The following is a 21,712-nucleotide window of genomic DNA, read 5'->3' on the forward strand; positions in this document are numbered from 1 at the left end:
GTGTATATATATATTTTCATATATATATGAATATATATATATTTTATACACACACACACACACACACACACACACAAGTATGTGTTCACTTGACCACTTTACACCTGACTCTGGATCATCCTAGACTTTATGCTCACTGTAGAAAGTCAGGTATATAATTGGTAACAGCAAGAGAAAAAAAATATAAACAAACAGGACACATTAAACTAAAAATCTTCTGCACAGCAAAACAAACTATAACTTAAATAAAGAGACAAAAATATTGGTGAAGAAGATCCTCAACCTATTTTCAAGATTTTTAAAAAGCCTAAATGAAAGGATGCCTTTATTTCTAAACAAAGTTGCATAGGCTAACAAAATTTAAGAACTCCTTGGATTTCACAGGTATTAAAACAGAGCAGTGAGTTATCACTGATTATTGAAGGTTGATCAGATATGTAAGTTAGGAGCAAGATGTAATCGATGAATAAAAAAGAGGCACAAAAATCTTTCTTTAAAGGTTCAGTATTGTGACGAACAAGCAGAGACTACATAGAGGAAAAGAAAGGAAAGGAGTATTAAATGAAGAAAAGATTACCAGCTTCCATGAAAATACATTCATGAAGAAAAACAAATTGACATATGTTGTAACTTATATAAATTTATCCCTGGGATTTGAGGAGAATGCCGAGACCTGGAGAGATCAAGGCTGGAGAAACTGACAAGTTGGCAAATCTGGATCTAAAGGGGGTAACCAAGAACACCACCAGTGCCCAAAGCAATGTAGCTGCTTCAGGCTAAATTCTGGTCTTGCACGATGGTATTGAAGCAGTTCTATAGTAAGGTGTCCTGTGACAGAATTCATAGTACCACGTAGCAGAACTGGTATATGCAGTAGTGGCAGGTATGATGAATAACAGGATGCCAAATATTCAGTTTTCTGGGGGTGGGACCCATATCTGTGCAGAGTGAGAACTCTGGCCAAATGAGCTGGTGTTCAAAACGATCCTCAACTCCCAGTGGGAACTGGAGAGAAAGTCACAGGACAACACCCAGAAATGGAGTAAGTGCCATGCAGTAAGGAGTAAGATGGGTGCCCTGTGGGCGCCTGGAAGTCAAGAGTGACACTTCTTTTACCAACAAGGAGCTAGGATTTGCCCCACAATTGAGTGTGGCCAGCAATAATAGAAAGTGGTACAAAACTCAAACTTGGGCCTCCCCGGTGGCGCAGTGGTTGAGCGCTGGGTTGCAAAGCTGCCTGCAGCCTTTCCAGCATGGGTTCGATCCCCGGCCACCGGGTGAGGGTCCCACATGGTGCGCAGACCTCTCCTGCTACCTGCTGCTCCCCTCAGCAGTGTACTTCATCGGTCTGCCTGTTCTGTTCCCCTCTCTGGCTCTGGTGAATTCTCTCACCCTCCAGCGCTTCTGACTGTACCCACTGCTTGTATAAATAAATCTTTAAAAAAATAAAAAATAAATAAAATAAAATTCTAAAAAAAAAAACCACACAAAAAACCTCAAACTTATCTTTTCCCAATTTCCACAGCAATATCTTAAGATTCTTAAGTTAAATTATATTAAAATATTATAAACTCTACAAAATAAGCAAGATAAAAAAATTGACATATAGTGTAACATATACATTTATATAAACAACATAAAAATATATATTACAAAAATAAAAGCCTCCATTTTTTAACAAGTAACATTTTTCATTTGTGCAACAAAATCTGAATATTTTCACTAAAATATTTTCAATCCCAAATTACTACAAATCAGAAATTTGTCTGATTTATCTAATAATGAGCATCTAACTTATCTAACCTAATTAGCCTATTTATCAAATTAATCTATGAGTATTTAATACTCATCAAATATTTATAATATTAATATTATTTATATATAGTTATATAATAATAATTAATGTAGAAAGTAGAACACCATCTTTCCACTGGATTCTAAATATGCTATTGCTCAGATTTGTAATTTTGTTCTCTGTGAGAACAGGATCTAAAAATGAATTAATTTTTGTGGAAAATTAAAATTTCCAGTTTAAAATAAAACAACTATATTGCATGCTATCCATTACTTCTACATCTTAAAGTTAGTCATCTAAAGAATAAAGGAGCAACATGATAAGGAAAATTCTTTTGTGTCAACATAATCTACCAAAATATAGTAAATATCCTTTGACAACCTCTGAGGACCAGACACGTGTCCAGGATTGTCCTAACTCTATATTATTCCACCACCTCCTGTGACTACTCAAGGAAGCAAAATGCTGGTTTCCCACATAGCTCTGCAGATCTATTAACTGCCTGCTTTATCAAGTCAAGCCAAGGTGAAAGAGTGAAATAATGAAACAATGAGCACATTAAAGTACTTTCTTCTTCAGTGGAGTTTGTTTTAAACCCCACACACAATTTGATCACATGAAGGGTGGCATAGAAGAGCAATGGTAAATTCCTAAAGGAAAGATATTTCCTTTGTCCCCTTATCCTATAGTACTACACATCTGTAATAAAAATTTTATACCTTATAACAATCATTTTTAAAAAGAAATCACTCTTTTGCAGGGTGATATGGTCATGATTGCAAAACTATTACAAAAATATTTCACCTAGCAAGCAACTCTTGAATAAAGTCCAGAGTTTTTATTGAATTCTTTTATGCTGTGCATATTGCTTTGTATTGAATGAACTTTAAGAATGGGAGCAGGACTGACATTGTCCCATGTTCCCTTTCCTGCATGGAAGGACCCAGATGCTTTCTGCAGATCTGCGCACCGACCATATGTTCCATCAGCACAGACCAGGTCACCCTGTGAAAGTCTTCCAGGGAGCCATTTTCTGGGTACAACCTTAATGAACTAATTACCCTGGGAAGCAAGAACCAAAAACCTCAGGAATCTAATTTAAACTTGTTCTGTGAAACCTCAGTATGAAATGTCTTACAGATATCTAAAAATAAATGTTACAGAAAAGACTGTACAAATACAAATTTTATGTTGTGAAATCTTTCATAAATGGAAATCAGACAGCAATGTTCATATCAGGTTTTCGGTACTGGCTAAACACGGCTTTATCACTGTGTACTTCACTGTGCGAAGCATGTGTGTTGTTCCCACAGAATGACACAGATTTCAAAAAATAAGTATGATTAATTAGATAAGTTAACTGACTGATGTAAAAAGTTCCTGCAACAAGCTCTCCGTGTGGTCATTTACACGTGGTTAATATTATAATACCTTTTAAAGACAATTTTTTGAGACATGGTTACTTCAATACATTATTTAAAAGAGAGAACAGGAGAGTATAACCATACACACACACACAGAGTTAATCTACAGTAAAGAATATATCAGAATATACCACATGGGAAAGTGAATAAGGGAAAACTTATAAATAATAGGATTGTTATCAACGCAACAGTAATAACAGTGACCTAGAAAAATATATTTCACTTTAAAGTCAAGCCAAATCATATAAAGATGCAAATACCCACATATGTCATCTATGTCTTCCCCAGTTCAATTTTTCCTCGTTACACATTAACTTCAGAGTCTCCAGAGCTGCCAAAATGCACTGCTAAGTTTCAGAGACATCAAGATAGCAAGCATAATGGCTTGACTTTAAAGACTGTAACACTAAGTGAAAATCCTACGGACACAATACCTCTCAGAGATATTGTCTGCCTTTGTTTCTCCTTTATTGTACATTTTCCATGTCCCTTATGACAATGACTTAGGAAATTCAATTTTGATCTGTAAGCTGGGGTTTCTAACCTGAAATTCTAGGATTTAGTTGTAGCACTGGGCTTGCTGTAAAGACTGGGGCATTCCCGTTACTCCTGCTGTCATAGGATTGGAGACTGTTTTTCTGTCCCAGTTACTGATTCTGCTTTGCAGTCTCCCAGACCATCATCTCAGAGCCTCAGACCACAGACCCCTGGGACACTGATTTCATGGTCGTTGATGGAGCTGTGTGGAACAGGACTCTTTGATGACCACAGGCTCCCTGAGCACAGACTTAGACTAGAGCTCCCTTCCCAGTATGACCAGGGTCAACATGCAGCAGTGCACCCTCAGGTCAGGGGGTGTTTTGTTTTGCTTTTTGTGGGATAAAAAAAAAAAACAACTTTGTTCTCCTTGGAAAATTACATTGGCTTCCAGTTGTCTATGCTTCCTAACTTCCTGCAAAGTAAAATGCTTCTAGAGGAGATTGCTTGTTCCCAATTCCTGGAATTTCTTCCCAGATAGAGTGACTTCCCTTAGTATAACTCTCTGTCTTCGATCCACCTGCTCCTTATCCCTTGCTGGGTATGAACACTGAGTTACTTTCCTGGTGAGTTGGCATGAGAAGCTTAGACCTTACCTTGCCCTCATTTGGAGCAAGGATGAGTCAGGGAGCATGAGCCTCCTGTTCTGCCCTATCTAAATGTTAGAGACAGATTCTGCCTCTGTGAGAGAAGGAGGAAGGACATGGAACATGTAGAAATGATCCAAAAAGTAAATCAAAACGTACAAGTGGAAAAACTCTTTCGTTGAGTGCTGTACATTGGTTATATATGTCACCAATTGACTTCCAAGCTTTCTAAAAGTCAACTGGGAAAAGGAGCTTTGACTAGTTACACAATTTACAGAGCCCAGAGGATAGATCAATACAAGTCAAACAAATACAACTATTCCCATGCTAAGAGCAGAAGAAAGTTCCCTGATAGGTGGATCATACAGAGGCATGTGGCTTGGTGCATCGAGCAGAGTCCCTCAGTCTTGTCCACACAATAAGGCAACATAGAAGTGGCCATCACAGAGCTACTCCTTAACGTGCCTTTTATATAACCAATGGTATTGCTGTTGGGCCAGTAAAAACAATGTTGATTATTTGGTGGAAGGTGGATGAGAAGAGCAATGCATGCATATAATCCATGCATGTGTCTCTCTGATCGTGTGGTTTAATACAGCTGTTGATTTAGAATACTACATGAGCAATCAGACTGTATCTGCAGGTCTATCAGGGAATCTTCTGAAAGCTTCTGATACATATGGGCAGTAATGAGTTAGAGATTATATACCCTAGAAAGTACTTGGGATGTGGCTTCTCTACCTCGTGAATTAAAAGAGATCGACCATGGTATAATGACTAAACTAAATAAAATACCAAGCTGGCGATAATGGTGGCTTCCTCTCAGGGAAGCTCAGGGATCTAACAAGGACACTTGAGTGCAGAGAAGAGTAGCGAGAGCCCCCTGCCCAAGTGCACATATAGGCAGTAGGGGAATCAGGTGTGAGCATGCCAGCCTTGACACCAGGTGTGAGAAGCATGCTGTTGTCCAACATGCTGGGGTGGGGGGTGGGGAGTGACCATTACATAGGTGAAGGTGTCACCAAGTGTGATCATTTGAACAGTTCTTACCACAAGTCGCTGCTCTTGCCTTTGTAACCGCTTCTTCGGAGTCCTAACTCTTTTGGTCTTAATGAACACTGGCGAAGTGATGGCAGAAATGGTGACGGCGGGAGTGGTGACGGCAGAACTGGTGATTGCCGGAGTGGTGATGGCAGGAGTGGTGCTGGCAGGAGTGGTGATGGCAGGAGTGGTGATGGCAGGAGTGGTGATGGCTGGAGTGGTGATGGCCGGAGTGGTGATGGCTGGCATGGTGATGGCTGGAATGGTGATGGCTGGAATGGTGATGGCTGGAGTGGTGATGGCTGGAGTGGTGATGGCTGGAGTGGTGATGGCTAGAGTGGTGATGGCTGGAGTGGTGATGGCTGGAGTGGTGACGGCTGGAGTGGTGACGGCAGGGGTGGTGACAGCAGGGGTGGTGATGGAAGCTCGTCCTGAAATGTCTTCACCCTTGGATGCCATCTTGGTTACTGAGAACATTGGGGACCAAGAAGTTTCTTCCCCCTTGGATAATTTCTGAGACTGGCACACAGAAAGAATCAGTTTGGTTATTCTTGTTTGCTTCAGATTCCAGTCTCTTATTTTTCTTCCCTGCTCTAACTAAGTTGGAATCACAGGGTTGAAATTTTTAGTCCTAAAGGGCATGGACTCTGCTCTAACTCTTAGCTCCACAATCCCCCTGGACACTGAAACTTAAAATCTGCATACCAGGATGATATGGGATCCCTTTCCTCACACCAGGTCTGTTTCCTCATCTATCAATATTTAGACACTTGACCCTCCTCTCTGTTTCAACCGTCAATCTGTTGCTCTCTCTGTAATTCTTTTTGCCCCACTTTTAAGCATGTTCTCCATCAAACTTAAATGTTGGAAAGTAAAAAGTCTTGGAATAGTATGTATAGATTCTTCAACTTAGAAGCCAAACTAAGAGAAGCACAAAAAATAAAAACCTAAATACAAACCTTAATGATTAGGCTGTCAAACGCTCTTCTTGTTTCTAAGTCCTCTTTCTGTTTACCAACCTGTGAAATTGAAGGCCCATATCTTTTGTTTTCATTTGCAAATTAAAGAGGAAAAATCTCTATAAAATTTCGTTAAGCAATAAAAAGAGAAACATTTTTAACTATTTGACTGCCAAATGCTTATGGAAATAAGACATAATATTGAATATGAATTAGAAAATAAATTTACATACAGAAAAGCACTTAAAATAATGAATTATATAAAAGTATGAATATTTAGTCATTAGCATTTGTATATTGCTTTACTTTTATTTTTTTTTAAAGATTTACTTATTTATGCATACAAGAACTGGGGTATAGGCCAGAGGTGTGTGTGTGGGAGGGTGAGAGGATTCACCAGAGACAGTGGGGAACAGAACAGGCAAACTAACTGAAATACACTGCTGAGGGGATAAGCGGGTGAGTCAGGAGAGGTCTGCTGTGCCATGTGGGTATTTCTCTGGTCGGGGATCAAACTTGTGCTTCAGTGGCTGCACACAGCTTCATAGGTTGCATCTTAACCCCTTGCGCCACCAGGGACGCCCACAGTCAGCTGATTTTTGATGAAAGAGTCAAGAATACTCTATGGATAAAATATAATCACTACAATAAATAGCTCTTAAAATGGGATATTCACTTGTAAAATAATGAAATAACACCTCTATCTTATATTGCTAACAAAAATTAACTCAAAATGATTGAAAGACCTAAATGTATGACATTAGACCATAAAATTCCCAAAAGAAAACATAGGAAAAAAGATTCTTGATATGGGTCTTGGCAATTTTTTTTTAATATAATGACTGAGGCACAAACAACAAAATAAAAAATAAACAAGAGAACTACATCAAACTAGAAACTTCTGCACAACAAACAAAAGAATGAAAGGGCAACTTATGAAGTAAGAGAAAATATTGCAAATCATGTATCTGATATCTAAAAATATACAAAAACCTGTACAACTCAGTAGCAAAACAAAAAAAAAAAACCCAAAAAACTCAATTAAAAGTCTATACAGAAATTCTGAATAGACCTTTTTTTTCAAAGAAGACATTCAAAAGGCAACAGGTACATTAAGAGATGCTCAACATTATTAATCATCAGGGAAATCACTAATCATCATCAGGGAAATCACTAATCATCATCAAATATGATCTCACAACAGTTAGAAAGGCTATTATCAAAAACACAAGAGATAAGTTAACTGTTTGAAAATTGAGTTACAATAGTAACACTATAGGAATTGATGAGGACTTCACTTAAAACTTTCTTTGTATTGTAATCTTCAAACACAATGGAATACTATTTAGCGATCAAAAAAGATAAACTCATGCCATTTGCAGCAACATGGATGGAGCTAGAAGGGATTATGCTCAGTGAAATAAGTCAGAAGGAAAAAGGGAAATATCAGATGGTTTCACTTATAGGAGGAATATAGGGAAACCAAATAAGGGATCAGGAGAAAATAATAATAATTAAAAAATAAAATTAACAGGCAACCATAAATCAGAGACATTCTGTGGGGGTAGGGGATGGGAGAGGGATCAAATCAGGGGAGGGAAGAGCACAAGTGACTATGGCCATAGTGCACAGGTAAACTGGTGGTGGGAATTCTATGGGGACTACACCTCAGAGGAGAATGCAAACATTGTACAAAAATGAACAATGATATAAAATATATATAAATAAATTATATTAAAAATACACATGGGTGGCGCAAGGGTTTAAGCACCGCACTATGAAGCTATCCACAGCCTCTGCAACATGATTTCGATCCCTGTCCAGCCAGGGAGCTACCCACATGGTGCAGCAGACCTCTCTTGTCTCACCCACTGATCCCCTCAGCAGTGTATTTCAGTCAGTCTGCCTGTTCTGTTCCCCACTCTGTGGTGAATCCTTTCACCTTCTGTACCTCTGGCCTGTACCCTACTTCTTGCATGCATAAATAAATCAATCTTTAAAAAATAATAAAAAACACACACACAAAAACTTTTTGTACTATAATTTTCTTTTGGGTGTATTTTGCTAAGGGAAACTTGTTATATTTTTTGTTAGCTAATTTTTTTCCTTAAAAACACATGAAAAGGACAAGGGATAACCAGCAACAGCAAAGCATGAGGAGAAAAGGGAACCCTGTGCACTGTTGGTGCAAATCTAAGTAGGTGCAACCATTATAGAAAACAGTATGGAAGTTCTTCAAAAAATGAAAAGTAGAATTACTATATGATCCAGCAATTTAATTCTGGGAATATATTCAAAGGAAATGAAAGCACTAACTCAAAAATATCTGCACCTCCTTATTCACTGAAATATTTTTTTATTTTTTATTATTTTTCATTTCATATATTTTTACATCATTTTTCATTTTTGCACAATGTATGTATTTTCATCTTGGTTATATTCCCCATACAATTACTACCCCCCTTATTTTGACCCTAATTCTTCCCCCACCCCCGTTCACTGAAATATTACTCATAGTAACCAAGAAAATTAAGCAACCTAATCATCCATCAATGGATGAATGGATAAAGAAAGTGTGAGATATGGGCGTGCACACACATGCTCCCCAGAATACTATTTGGTCATAAAAAGAGTAAAGTATTGCCATTTTTGACAATATATATGGGACTTGAGAGCATCACACTAGTGAAATAAGACACAGAAAGACAAATACCATATTATGTCACTTACATGTAGAATCTAAATAACAAACAAAACAAAAAATAACAGGAGAACGAAGCTCACAGATACTGAGAACAGATTGCTGGTTCCCAGAATTGAAGGTGGGGAGGTGGGTTAAAATGGGCAACGTGGGGGGGGGTGGTGTCAAGAGATATGAACTCCCAGTGATAAAATAGTAAATCCTGGGAATACAATGTACAGCATGGTAACTATAGTAAACAATGCTATACTACATATTCATAAGTTGCTAATAGCGGTAGATCTTAAAAGTTCTCATCATAAGAAAATTTGTAAGTATATATGTTTGGATAGAACTAAATTTATTGTGGTGGTGTTTTTGCAATATATACATATATAAAATAATTATTTGTATCCCTAAAACTAATACAATGTTACAAGTCAAAAGCAGATAAATGAAGATCAGTAAGCAAAGGAAATCACAGGAAGATACAAAAAATTTAGATTAGATTAGATCTAAGGATATAATCTCTGGACGACTCATTGCTTACCTATATTTATTGACAGTGCCTTTTTATCACCAGCTCTTTTCTTTTTTAAACTAGCCTTTTAAGAGGCCAGAAAAGAAATCATCCAGGGAAATAGTAATAGACAAGCATGGAACAAAAACCCTCCCATGAAAAACTTTTAAAATCTTTAAAAAAAAGTCTCTGGTCAACTCCACTCAATCCACTCCTCCATCTAGGTACAATTAAAGATTATTGGTTCTGGAAAAATGCAAGAAACAAAAGAGGCACAAATAATCACAAAGCCAACCTCTTTTGTACTTAATAACAGATTACCTTGGGCGAGGAGAAGGGGTGACAAATAGTAACCTCTGGGCTCAAAGGCACCCCATGGAAACCCTGGTCACAGGAAGTACCTTGAACACACACTACTGAAAACGTGGGCCTGAAAATGACTTCTAAGCATGCTGAAGACTTGTGCTGTTGTGGGATTTGTGATGCAAGATCTTGCTGCCTAGCAACAACAAACTTCTAGACAAAATAAAACATGATTGGTTCCCCCATGGGCAATACAGTAGCGCTGGTTAACTGAGTTCAAATAAAAAGGCAAAGCAATTCAAAGCCCATGGGTGTGTCTGGTCATAGTATAGACCCAAACTGATGAGTGGTTTAATTTCTTCTTCAGTGTTGAGAACAAACCGACAAGATAACGTTTGCTTCCCACTCTTTAAAATCACTGTCCACATTAATGACCATATGCACATTTAGTTGTCTGTTTTCAAAAGCAACTCCTGGACTTTGGAGGAGTGATAGAAGAGGGTGGGAGTGGAAGAAATCGACAAACTATGCTCAAAAAATGGAGACAATTTTTATGTGCCAGGTATTTAAAAGTAAAGGGTTCAAAGTAACATATTTGTTAACACATGGCTTCTGTGAATAGCTGACCATAATTGTTCTCTTTGCCGGCATCCCCCAGTTGGCTTCATAGAAGGCTTTATTGTAGTCCAGGAGCATTGTTTTGCATTAATTTCTATGACAAGGAACCCAAAACACATGGTGCTGAGAGTAACAAAACAGAGTTAGGGGAACAGTCATGACTTGGCACCAAGTGTGACAAGCTGTAAAAAAGAGAATGTTTCAATATCTGAAGTGGTGTGGATTTCCTATGAACAACCTTTTCTCTTCTAAACAGTATCATATTCTTTTCAAGCACATTTAGAACGCAAGTCAAGCTGTGTTTTATTTTTGATTATAATAAACACAGTCAGTTTACTGTAACAAAGACATACTAGTGGTGATCATTTGAAAGCCGAAGTACACCACCATAAGCTGGCTGGGGGGTGAAGTAGGGGGGGGTAGTCAACTGATAAAATAAAAGACCAGCCGTCTGGAAAGTTCTCTTAAAAGAACATAAAAAGGCAGTGTTTTCTTATGAGACTAACACAGAATGCCAAAATATCTAGCTGGGCTCTTTTTTTGTTGTTGTTGTCACATGCCAATTTGTAACTAAAAATAGCAAATTCTTAAAAATATTGGGCTTTCATGTTTTTTAATCTCCATAATAAAATTCAAAAGTGATTTAAAATGATCACACTATTTCTTATGTAAGTCTATTCTACATACTAAGTATATTTGGTATTGTACTACTCAAATTGTTTTCTTAAAAATTATAATTTTTATTTTTTTATTTTTTTTTTTTTTTAAATAGAGGCATGTTTTATTTATTTATTTATTTGTTTGTTTGTTTATACAAGCACTTGGTACAGTCAGAAGCGCGGGAGGGTGAGAGAATTCACCAGAGCCAGAGCAGGGAGCAGAGCAGGCAGAAGGACCGAAGTACACTGCTGAGGGGAGCAGCGGGTGGCAGGAGAGGTCTGCGCACCATGTGGGACCCTCCTCCGGTGGCCGGGGAGCAGCCGGGGATTGAACCGGCACTGCAGAGGCTGCGGGCAGCTTTGCAACCCAGCGCTCAACCGCTGCGCCACCGGGGAGGCCCAAAAAAAATTATAATTTTTAAACATTTATAATCGTGCATGTACTTAGCTTATTGATAAAGGTGAAACAGTTCACAGTCAACAGTTAAAATAAAGTTTATAAAATTTTCATATTAAATTAAAGTTCTGAATTCAAATTAATTAGGAGATCATGTAAACCACTTTACCAAATCTTGCATTGATGATTTTTCAAATTCAAGCTCATATGTTAATCTGTCTCTGGCATTAATTAACTGAAAGAGAAGAGTACATTTTGATGTTAGAACACCTGAAATTCCTCCTCAATAGTATTTAGTGAAACATATTTGATTTTTTTTTAAGATTTTATTATACAAGAAATGGGATACAGGTCAGAGGCGTGGGAGGGTGAGAGAATTCACCGGAGACAGAGTGGGGAGCAGAACAGTCACATGGACCAAAGACACTGCTGAGGGGAGCAGCGGGCAAGACAGGAGAGGTCTGCCACACCATGTGGGTTTCTCCCTGGCCAGCTGGGAATTGAACCAGCGCTGCGGAGGCTACGGACAGCTTCACAGGGTGGAGCTCAACTGGCTGTGCCTCTGGGGAGGTCCCCACATTTGATTTTATATATGATAAAATGGATTTCAACATGATAAAAGAAACATTAAATTTCTACAGATTATTACATAATAAAAATATGTTGTTATAGTTATATAAACAAGCAAAATATACACAGAAGATACCTATTTATTTGCAACCTTTTTCACTCCACCCCACTCTAAATTGTGACATCGATATATGATAAAGCAAACCTGTCTATCAAAAGGTCATTTTGCTTTACTCTTATGTAGTCCATTTCCCTTATTTTAGATTTTTGTGCCATATTTATATAACAAGCCAGATTCAACTGAAAAGAGCCATTGAAAGCATAGACTACAGGGCCATTATACTCATATAACTTACCTTAGTATTTTAAAGATTGTCAGTTGTATGTGTTACATACATGGTAAAATTCAACCCTTGGTTTCGACATACATTGAATTTAATTCATATGGTCATTCATTTAATAAACATACATGGAACACCTACTAGGTGCCAGGCACTTTGTTTAGTTATGGAAATATAAAGATGAACTAGATCCGATCCCCTTCCCTATAGAATCAGTATAATAAAAGAACAATCTGGGGGGGTGGGGGGCGGGGAAAGGAGGGATTGGGTTCAAAATAAGGGGGTTACAATTGTATGGGAAATATAAAAATAAAGTAAAAAAAGAACAATCTGAAAAAAAATGACTAATATGTGTAAATGCTAATAAATCAATGTTTCAGGAAGTTAAAAAGCATAAAAATCCACATACTATCACATGTATAATGATAATAAGATATGCTATAACTGTTAACTTCGTAGAATCTAAGGATCTTAAAGGATTTGTAGATGCTCAACAAGTTGCAAAGGAAAAAGGAGGGGGGCAAAAAGCAAACAAAACAGCAAAGCATGGATGGACTAATGGGGGAACTGGGAAAAGGCAGGCATGGCAGGAAATGAAGGCAGATGGGAAAATATTCAGGATAATATTATGAGTGGTTTTGCTTAGGAGTAGAAAGCAGAGTGATGTAATGAGGAGACTGTTGGTTCAAATCAAATAGTATTCCTTACTATCTGTATAGATAAGCTATTTTTATGCTTCAAGTTTCACTTTTCTCATCCGTAAAATTGGGATAACAAAACCTAGTCAAAAAGTTATTGTGGAAAGAATTTGAGACCCAAATGTGAAAGTGCTCAGTTGTTCCCAGGATATAAACATCATTCACTGGAAATAATCAATTTTATTCATCAATGAATAAAAGGATAAAGAAGATGTGGTACACATATATAATGGAATACTACTCAATAAAATCTTGTCATTTGCAATAGCATGATGGACCTTGAGGATATTATGCTAAGTGAAATAAGTCAAATAGACAGAGACAAATACCTTATCATTTCACTTAAATGTGGTATCTAAAAATAACCAAATAAACAAGCTAAAGTAAACTAAAATCAATGAAACAGAAAACAGATAGGTTGTTACCAAAGGGGAGGAGAGATTGGGGCATATGTGTGTGTGTTTGTATGTGTGCGTGTGTGTGTGTGTGTGTGTGTGTGTGTGAGTGAGAGAGAGAGAGAGAGAGAGAGAGAGACAGAAATGAGTGAAAGGGATCAAGAAGTACAAACTTCCAATTACAAAATAATTAAATCAAGGAGATGTAATACATAGCACGGGAACTATAACCAATAATTTGGTATTGTAAATATGAAAATTGCTAAGAGAAGATGAAAAACAAAGTTACTGTGATGATCACTTCACAATGCATCCAAATGTCAAGTCATGATATGCATCTGAAACTAAAATAGCATTGTATGTCAATTACACTTCATTAAAAAAACAAAAACCACTCACAACAATTTTGAGTCATCCTATTTCATACTGCAGTCAATGGGAAAACATTGACTTTTTTTTCATGTAAGATTAGGGTATTAGATCACAGTGGCAGCAATGTGGAAGCTAGATTTGAAAAGGGAAGAGAGGGAAACCGGAAAAATGAAGTTAAAATCAATGGATATGATGAAGGCTTCAAAGGAGTTAGTGGCAAAGCTGTTGCAGAGAAAGGGGATTTGTGATAAAATTTGGAAGGAAAATCTGTAAACCAAGTGACCAACTAGATGTGAAGTATGAAGAACAAAGTAGAGAGTGACTCTAGATTTGTCACTTGAAAGGTGACAATGTCATTAATTTAAAGGGAGAACACAGCAGAGTCCAGATTGGATTGGTAATGAGTTTAGCTGTTGACACTGGGTTTGATGAAAATGTATTTTTTCAGCAAATATTTTGAGTGCTGATAAATAAGAATATAAAGATAAGCAAGACATTGTTCCTGACCTCAAATAAGCAAATAGCCCCAGGTGTGTGGGGACACAGAGGAAGGCCCTAATTACCATTAGGAAAGGAAGGTGACTGTGAAAGCAGTTTTGAAGGTGCATGTAACTTTAAAATTGAGGATGAGGACAAAGTTGAAATGACAGAGGTGATGTTGAGGGGAAAGTTGAAGCAAGAGGGAAAGCTCTGGAATTCACATGTGCCGGTTATGGGAGAGTCTGAGATCAGCTAGTGAGAAAACAAGGAAGATCAGGACTAAAAAGGATTCCAAAGAATAGCATCCAAGTGGGAGGTGGAGGAGAGGCTAAGGCACATATTGCTTAGGAAGGATAAATAAGTGCATGAAAGCTCAGAAGCATTGTGGCAGGTGGGGTCCAGACACAGGGCGCAGTCCTGTTGCATAGACAGCAAAAATCCTAGAGAGAAAAGACTAAAAATGACAGGGCTACATGAATCTTATGGTCACCTTATCAACAGGAAAAACCAGCAAGGGTGGAGTTAAAAAGGGACTGTATGGGTTTCTTTTGGAAGATATTTGACGGCCCTTCCTGGTGGCATAGGGGTCAAGTTTCAGCGCTCTCATGCTATCACCACTGTGGCTTGAGTTCGATCCCCAGCCAGGGATGGAACCTGTCTTGCCAGCTGTTCCCCTCAGCAGTGTATCTCAGTAGATCCACCTGTTCTGCTCCCCACTCTGTCTCTGGTGAATCCTCTCACCTCCCTGCATCTCTGGCCTACACCCCAGTTCTTCTTCTATGCATAAATAAAATACATCCTTAAAAAAAAAGATATCTGAACAACAGTGAATGGCAATAACTTGGAGGTGGCATTGTGAGGGTCAATGGCACCACCCATCCCAGTGACTTTATTGTGTCTGTAGGCTGGAGTGAATATTTTAAAGGCATAAGAGTGAGAGAAGATGAAGAAAGATCTCAGAAGAGGAGGAAGGAAGAGATGGAGTCAGGAAAATAGATAGAGGGGTGAGAATAGTGCAGAAAAGAATGTCCCTCCTCCCATGAAAACGAGTGCAGGTAAGGGCAGGTAAGCTAGTTGGTAAGGTGAGCAAAAGAGTGCAGAGGGGGAAAATTTCAGGTGTCCCACATGTTCACTGACTTAGAGGTAGTGTAGAGAATGGGGTATGGAATGGAGAAAAGTTGTGACAATTAAAGAGGGATAGTGGGTGCAGAGTCCAGCTAACTCTGGGATAAAGCCCATGCTCCAGCAATGTCGCCAGAAGGCAAGGATTGGATCGTCTCCACTAGGAAGGGGCAATCCCGGAGCGGGGACAGAGATCACTGGGGCCTAGCTGGATGAGGTTGGAAGATGAGTGTTGAAGACAGAGGCTGACCAGCAGCTTTAGAGAGAGTAAATGGGTGAGAGGCAGAAGGAAAGGAAAGGATTTTGTGTTGATTCTTCAGACTTGGTCTGAAAAGAATTATCACCAACTTTCCTGCGGGTGTCCATTGGCCCTTAGCCCAATTTTCCTGCCTCCTTAGGTCTCTCTTTTGTAATTTTACCCTCTCATTCTTCTTTCCATTGACATCATCTTTTTTAAGACCCCAGTTTCACCATTTAAAAAATCCTTCCCTGATCCCATGTCCCCCTCCAACTACTTCCTCACCCCTCCCTGACCATCCCCAGCCAAATTTCCAGAGATTGCACATGCTCACAGCCTCCCCTTCTGCATTCACCCCATTTACATCTGCTTCCAACATTCCAGTAAAATGATTCTCATTAATAACAGCAGGGTCATTTTGTTGCCAAAGCTAATTGTCCAGTCTTCCCTCCATTGTCTTTAGCACACCTAAACTATGGGCAGTGTTTGCTACACCACGAATGATTCCTTTAGAGAGTCTCTCTTGCTTAACTTCTGCGACACCCAGTCTCCTGTACCCCTTCCCCAACTGTTGTTCCCACTTTCTTTTGAATGTTATCCAGCCATAACTTCTCTCCCTCTCTCTCCCATCTCTCTTGCCTTCAACCTAATCACTAAGCATAGATTTACTGCCAAATCATCCCTCAAATTCATCCTTCCTGACCCTGGGTCTCTTTCATTGGTTTGCTTCAGGACTTTGTAAGTTTCCCTGGTTTATCCAAGTGACTGGTCTCTCTGGCTCTGGATTTTCCTCCTTCCCATTCATTTTCTCTCTGAAACACAAATCTGATCCTGTCCCAACATAAAACTCCCCAATGCACGAGAAACAATTCATACCCCCTGGACATGAGTAATAATGCTTTGCAATTGCACCCTACCTCTTGACAACCCTTGTTCTCATGTACCCTTAAGTTATAGCAAGTCACATCCACTTGCCTTAGCCTTTCCTGACTAATCTTTTTTTTTTTTTAAAGATTTATTTATTTATTTATACAAGCACTGGGTATAGTCAGAAGCACAGGAGGGTGAGAGAATTCACCATAGACAGAGTGGGGAACAGAACAGGCAGACTGATGAAATACACTGCTGAGAGGAGCAGTGGGTGTGACAGGAGAGGTCTGCGCGCCATGTGGGACCCTCCCAGGGAAGGTCTGGGGATCGAACCGGCGCTAGAGAGGCTGTGGCCAGCTTTGCAGCCCAGCAACTCAACCGCTGTGCCACCAGGGGAGGCCCTTTCCTGGCTAATCTTAACCTCTCTTTCTGGAGTCATCTCAGTGCTCCTGCTCCAGCTTTCCTTGACCCCTTACAAAGCTTCACTGTATGCTGCTGCTGACCACACCTGAACTGTAATCTCTGACTACTGGTCTGTCTGCCTCCCAGAAGGCCAGCTATAAACCAGCTGGAGCTAGAATACAGAATTCAACTGCTATTAGATTACTCAAATTAAAATATAAAAGCTGCTAAATCCCATAATTAATCCAGACAGATGGCAAGAGGTCATCTTGCCCAAATCCAGTCCCATCTTAAACTTGGTTTTAGTTGCACCCAGAGCTAAAAAAATGGAATATGTGGCTTATCCAGAGCTTTCTGAGTTGTCCCTTTCCATTCTTCTGTTTCCTGCTTACCCTTTTCCCACACCCCAAGCTACCCGCTCTTCCTCCCCCATCATAAATTCTCACCACAGTATCATTCGATTCCTGCTTTATCTTCCAGTCCCACCAAATCATAGTTCCCAAACCTCTCTGACACTTGATGCGTTCACATCTGTACCTAGCTCTCTCACCTTCTCACACAGGTGGAAATCACCTCCAGGGAGAGAGTGTGATGTAAGTATGGGACTTTTTGTGAAGCTTTTCTTGAAACTTCCAGCTAAAACCAGGCATCTATCCTCTATGCTTATACATCTATTAGACTGTATAGATCACTCTGCCCTATGGGTTTTCCCTCCTTCTAGAGCTGATCTTCTCCACAGGAATGTCAGGAATATATGTATATACATATAGCTTTTATATCTCAGCCATAGCTTAGTGCCTGGCACTAAACAGTGCCTAATAAACATTGTTGAATGAATTGATTTTATGAAGAATATTAGAAATAAACCAGTAAATATCAGCTCCCATTAGTTCAACAACTTATCTGCTTTCCAGTTGACAAATAGTTCCATGTACATCATCTCATTCTATCTAGACATCAAGCCTGTGAGAAACAGGAAAAAGGAACTAAGGGCCTGACCTAAGGGGTATAGTAGCAGAAATGCACCAGGAACTCCTCAGGTTCCCTCTGCTCAATACCAGCTGTGTCTGTACTCAGTGTCTGTGTGGTGGTCAGCGCATACAAAGAAAAAAGAGAATTTAAAAAATGATCAGGCTAGAGTTCTAGAACAGAGCTGTCAATAAAAGTATAATGAGTCATGCATATATATATAAAACTTTGAATTTTATAGTAGTCTGTTGAAATATAAACATAAAATTAGTTTTAATAATACATTTTATATATTTGAATACATATTTCAAAATATTTCAATGTGTAACATCAATATTTAAAATTGTTAGTGAGACAGTTTACATTTCTTACACCAATTTCTTTGCCAGGGTGTATTTTTTTTTAGAACATCTTAAGTTAGGAGCTAAATATTCATTAGAAATATTTAATCTGTATTTAGATTTTACTCAATTTACAGATGAAAAGGTAGATTTACATACCTAGGTTATTAAAAATATACATATTTTTCAATAACTGAAACTATCAGCTTTTTAATTTAAATATTAAATAATTAAAAAATAATCAAAACTTCAGTATCTTGGTTGCATTAGACACAATTTAAATGTCCAGTGGCAACTGGGGTTAGGGTTCCACTTGGAAGTACAGATCTAGAAAGTGAAGGCAAATTTTAGTTGAAATATTTAAGCTCACATAGGGTAGCTACTGACTACTCTCAAGGCATGCTTCTTTCCAATAGTGGCTCATGGGAACACTGTTTGCTTTAAATTCTTCTTGGATTCCTCACAGAAAATAGGAAGTATATGCAATTCATCTGCAACAGTGACAGTAGAGATTGATTATCTATGGAAACATTTAAATCAACTATGATGTTCTCTTGTATGTGATTAAGTGAAACTAGAAAGCTGAGATTTCATTTTTAACCTTCAAGGTTGGTGCCAAAGAGGTTAAACTTGTCTGCTCATAGAGCCTGTTGTTCTCTCTGTAGGAACTATGTCACCACAGTCACCATGGCAAATCAGGTGAAGCACGAGGTGAAATAACCTCACGAAACCCTGTGATGGATTCAGTGATCAGAGAAAACATCTCCCAACTCTGATCCATCAGGGCAAACATTTTCTTTCAAACAGTTCTTGAAAGTACCAAAGACTTAAAAATCCTCAACTTGGACTTTAACCAAGATGAAAATGCATACATTGTGCAAAAATGAAAAATGATATAAAAATATATAAAATTTAAAAAAATAAAAAAGATGAATGAAAAAAAAATACCTCAACTTACAAGATCAGGTTGAAATCTACACCTAAAACCAGGCATGAGTGGCAATGGAGCACTGGCAATGCACCTAGTGCAACTGAGAAAATGAATTTTTGATTTTATCTCAATTTTCATTTAAAAATTGATACTTGATTCAGCAAGTGAAAAGCATGTATATTTATTTGAATAATTTAGAGATGTGAATATACTTTTTCATTGGTAAATTTTATGAACTCTGTGTTCTCATCCCATGAATCACTCTGAGAGTAATTTAAAGTGTTGGGGGGCACTGGGAATAACCCAGGAACCTGCAGGTGTAGTCTCTGACCTTGTGGGCTTATGTCACAGCAAGGAAGACCGACCATCAAAGAAAAGCATTCTGAGAGCTAAAAATGGGATCCATTCAAAAAACTAAGACAACACAAAACAGGACTTATGTGTGAAGGGCAGAAACTTCCGGGTCTTGCCACATTGAATACATGAGAAAATCTTGATCTCTGTAACACCAAAAGAATTCCCTGCTCTAAACAGAAATTTTTTGGATAACACAAGCCCCAATCATTTATATACCAATAGATGAACATAAACAGACATCTGGTATGCTCATTATTAATAACATAATTTTTCACAATCCCATCTTTGGATTCCCTATGTCATAAAACTTTTCAAATCCTTACCATCAACAAGGTAGACATTCAACTCATCCCAAATAAAAGAAGTATCTTTACATGAGTTCATTTTCAAGACAGACTCCTTATTCTTTACTAGAGACTTGACCCATACAATAGGAGAGATTAAATATAGAAAATCACCTTTTCTCTACCATAAGGCAAGGGGGATGCAGTGTTATTTCACCAATTATGCTGCTATTTCAAAGAGTCATTCATCAATATAAAAAAGTTACAGTACCTTTTGAATAATCAGATGATCCTTATCTGCCTTCTCTTTCAGACTTATAATTTCATCTTCTGGAAACAAAAAGAAAGAGAGACCAACCATGAAATTACAAGCGTATGCCCCTGTATTCAAGCTGCCTGCTTCAGGGCAAGCGGTTACACCGCTGGCAGGCATGGTGGACCCACGTCCTAGCAGGACTGTGACCTTCACAACTGCCCTTGACATTCACAGCCTTCTTCCTGCTGTTCAGATGGCTGGTCAGATAGGGATTAAGAACTAAGTTCAAGATTCAAGTGTGGCTGAGGGTTGAAAGCTTTTCATCAATACCAGCAATGAATGTTTTTGCTGTTAGTCACAGCCAATACAATGTGTTTTAGCAGGTGGCACTTTATAACTTGGTAAGAGCGACCGAAACCTGAAAAAGCATTATTATACCACATCTGAAGAGAAACAAAGCTATTCTGGCAGGGTATAATTTTATATTCAAGAGATGTTTTAATATATCTGATTCTATCGGTTTATCCTGTCAATTTTTTTTTTACTAACACATTTCATTACATATTGCAGATTAAAGGGAACTGCTATATAATTAACATAAATACAAAGATAGTGAAAAAACACTTGAAAGCAATTTAACTTTGGAGATTTAAATGCAACTTTTTCCAATGTTTCTGGTATGTAAAAAGGGGGTATAAAGTACATACATGAAAGTTTGTATGAACAATTAAAGATAAATAATAACATACATAGTAAATAAGTAGCAGCACATTTCCCCAAAGGACTAACTCTGTTTCTACAACAGCATACCCCAGTATGTCAGCTTAAGTATTTAAATACTACAAATTTTAGATAATCAATTAAGGATAGGAAATAAATTTCAAAAGCTTCTATTTATAATATTTCTAAGTGAAATAGAGCGCCAATCAACACTTCTATCAAAGCCAATGCTTGGCTTTGTTTTCATTTATTTTTCAACATGCGTTAACATAGTGGGGCTCAGGAGTGCAAGCAAAGTGTATGCTCTGTCCCAAGCAAGGAATGCCATCGTAAATGAAAATCAAAGATGGCTAGCAAGTTGATGTAAATAACCAAACAAACGTGTGTTTGGAAAAGACAAAAATAGCTATGAACTTGATGAAGTGCCCAAATGCATAGATTTTTCTCCAAAATGACTTTAAAATGTTACCTAATTCTGAGTTTTCTTTTAGATAGAGTTGGATTTCTTCTCTGAGTTCTGAAATTGTTTGAAGCAGTGTCTCATTTTCTTGTTTGTACTCCAAACTCCTCTGTCCTACAGCATATTTTGGAGGGCTGATCTCTGTGGTCCCAAGAGAGTCCTGGAAGACAGGGAAGTGCATATTTCTAAGCAGGGAGCCAAGGATTTGAATATGCAACACAAGACAATACAGATACAGAAGAGCTATCATATAATTTTCTGAATTCTATTACACACTTATAATATGAATAGTAAAAAGGAAGGAGACTAAATAGAGCTTGCTGGAAGAAAAGCTGCAGTACATTCTGCACAAAGACCACAGCACATGGGGACATTTTATTGACAGG

The 21,712-nt window shown here is 38.2% G+C and overlaps 1 protein-coding gene across 7 annotated transcripts in view; it reads right to left on the reverse strand.

Moving 5' to 3' along the window:
- Positions 1-21,712, reverse strand: part of CUNH10orf67 (chromosome unknown C10orf67 homolog) — a 139,038-nt gene that overhangs the window by 25,270 nt on the left and 92,056 nt on the right. For 6 of the 7 annotated variants that reach the window (XM_054695147.1, XM_054695146.1, XM_054695150.1 and 3 more), the window contains 5 exons: positions 21,336-21,486; positions 20,162-20,220; positions 11,690-11,755; positions 6,344-6,403; positions 5,394-5,903 (listed from right to left, as the gene is read on the reverse strand). In XM_054695147.1, coding sequence (XP_054551122.1) covers positions 5,394-5,903; positions 6,344-6,403; positions 11,690-11,755; positions 20,162-20,220; positions 21,336-21,486 — 846 coding nt within the window. The remainder of the gene's footprint in view (positions 1-5,393; positions 5,904-6,343; positions 6,404-11,689; positions 11,756-20,161; positions 20,221-21,335; positions 21,487-21,712) is intronic. The other variant, XM_054695148.1, reaches the window with a different exon arrangement.

The sequence above is a fragment of the Talpa occidentalis genome, unplaced genomic scaffold (assembly GCF_014898055.3).
Source record: "Talpa occidentalis isolate TD23 unplaced genomic scaffold, MPIMG_talOcc4v2.1 talOcc4.14, whole genome shotgun sequence".
Lineage (NCBI taxonomy): Eukaryota > Metazoa > Chordata > Mammalia > Eulipotyphla > Talpidae > Talpa > Talpa occidentalis.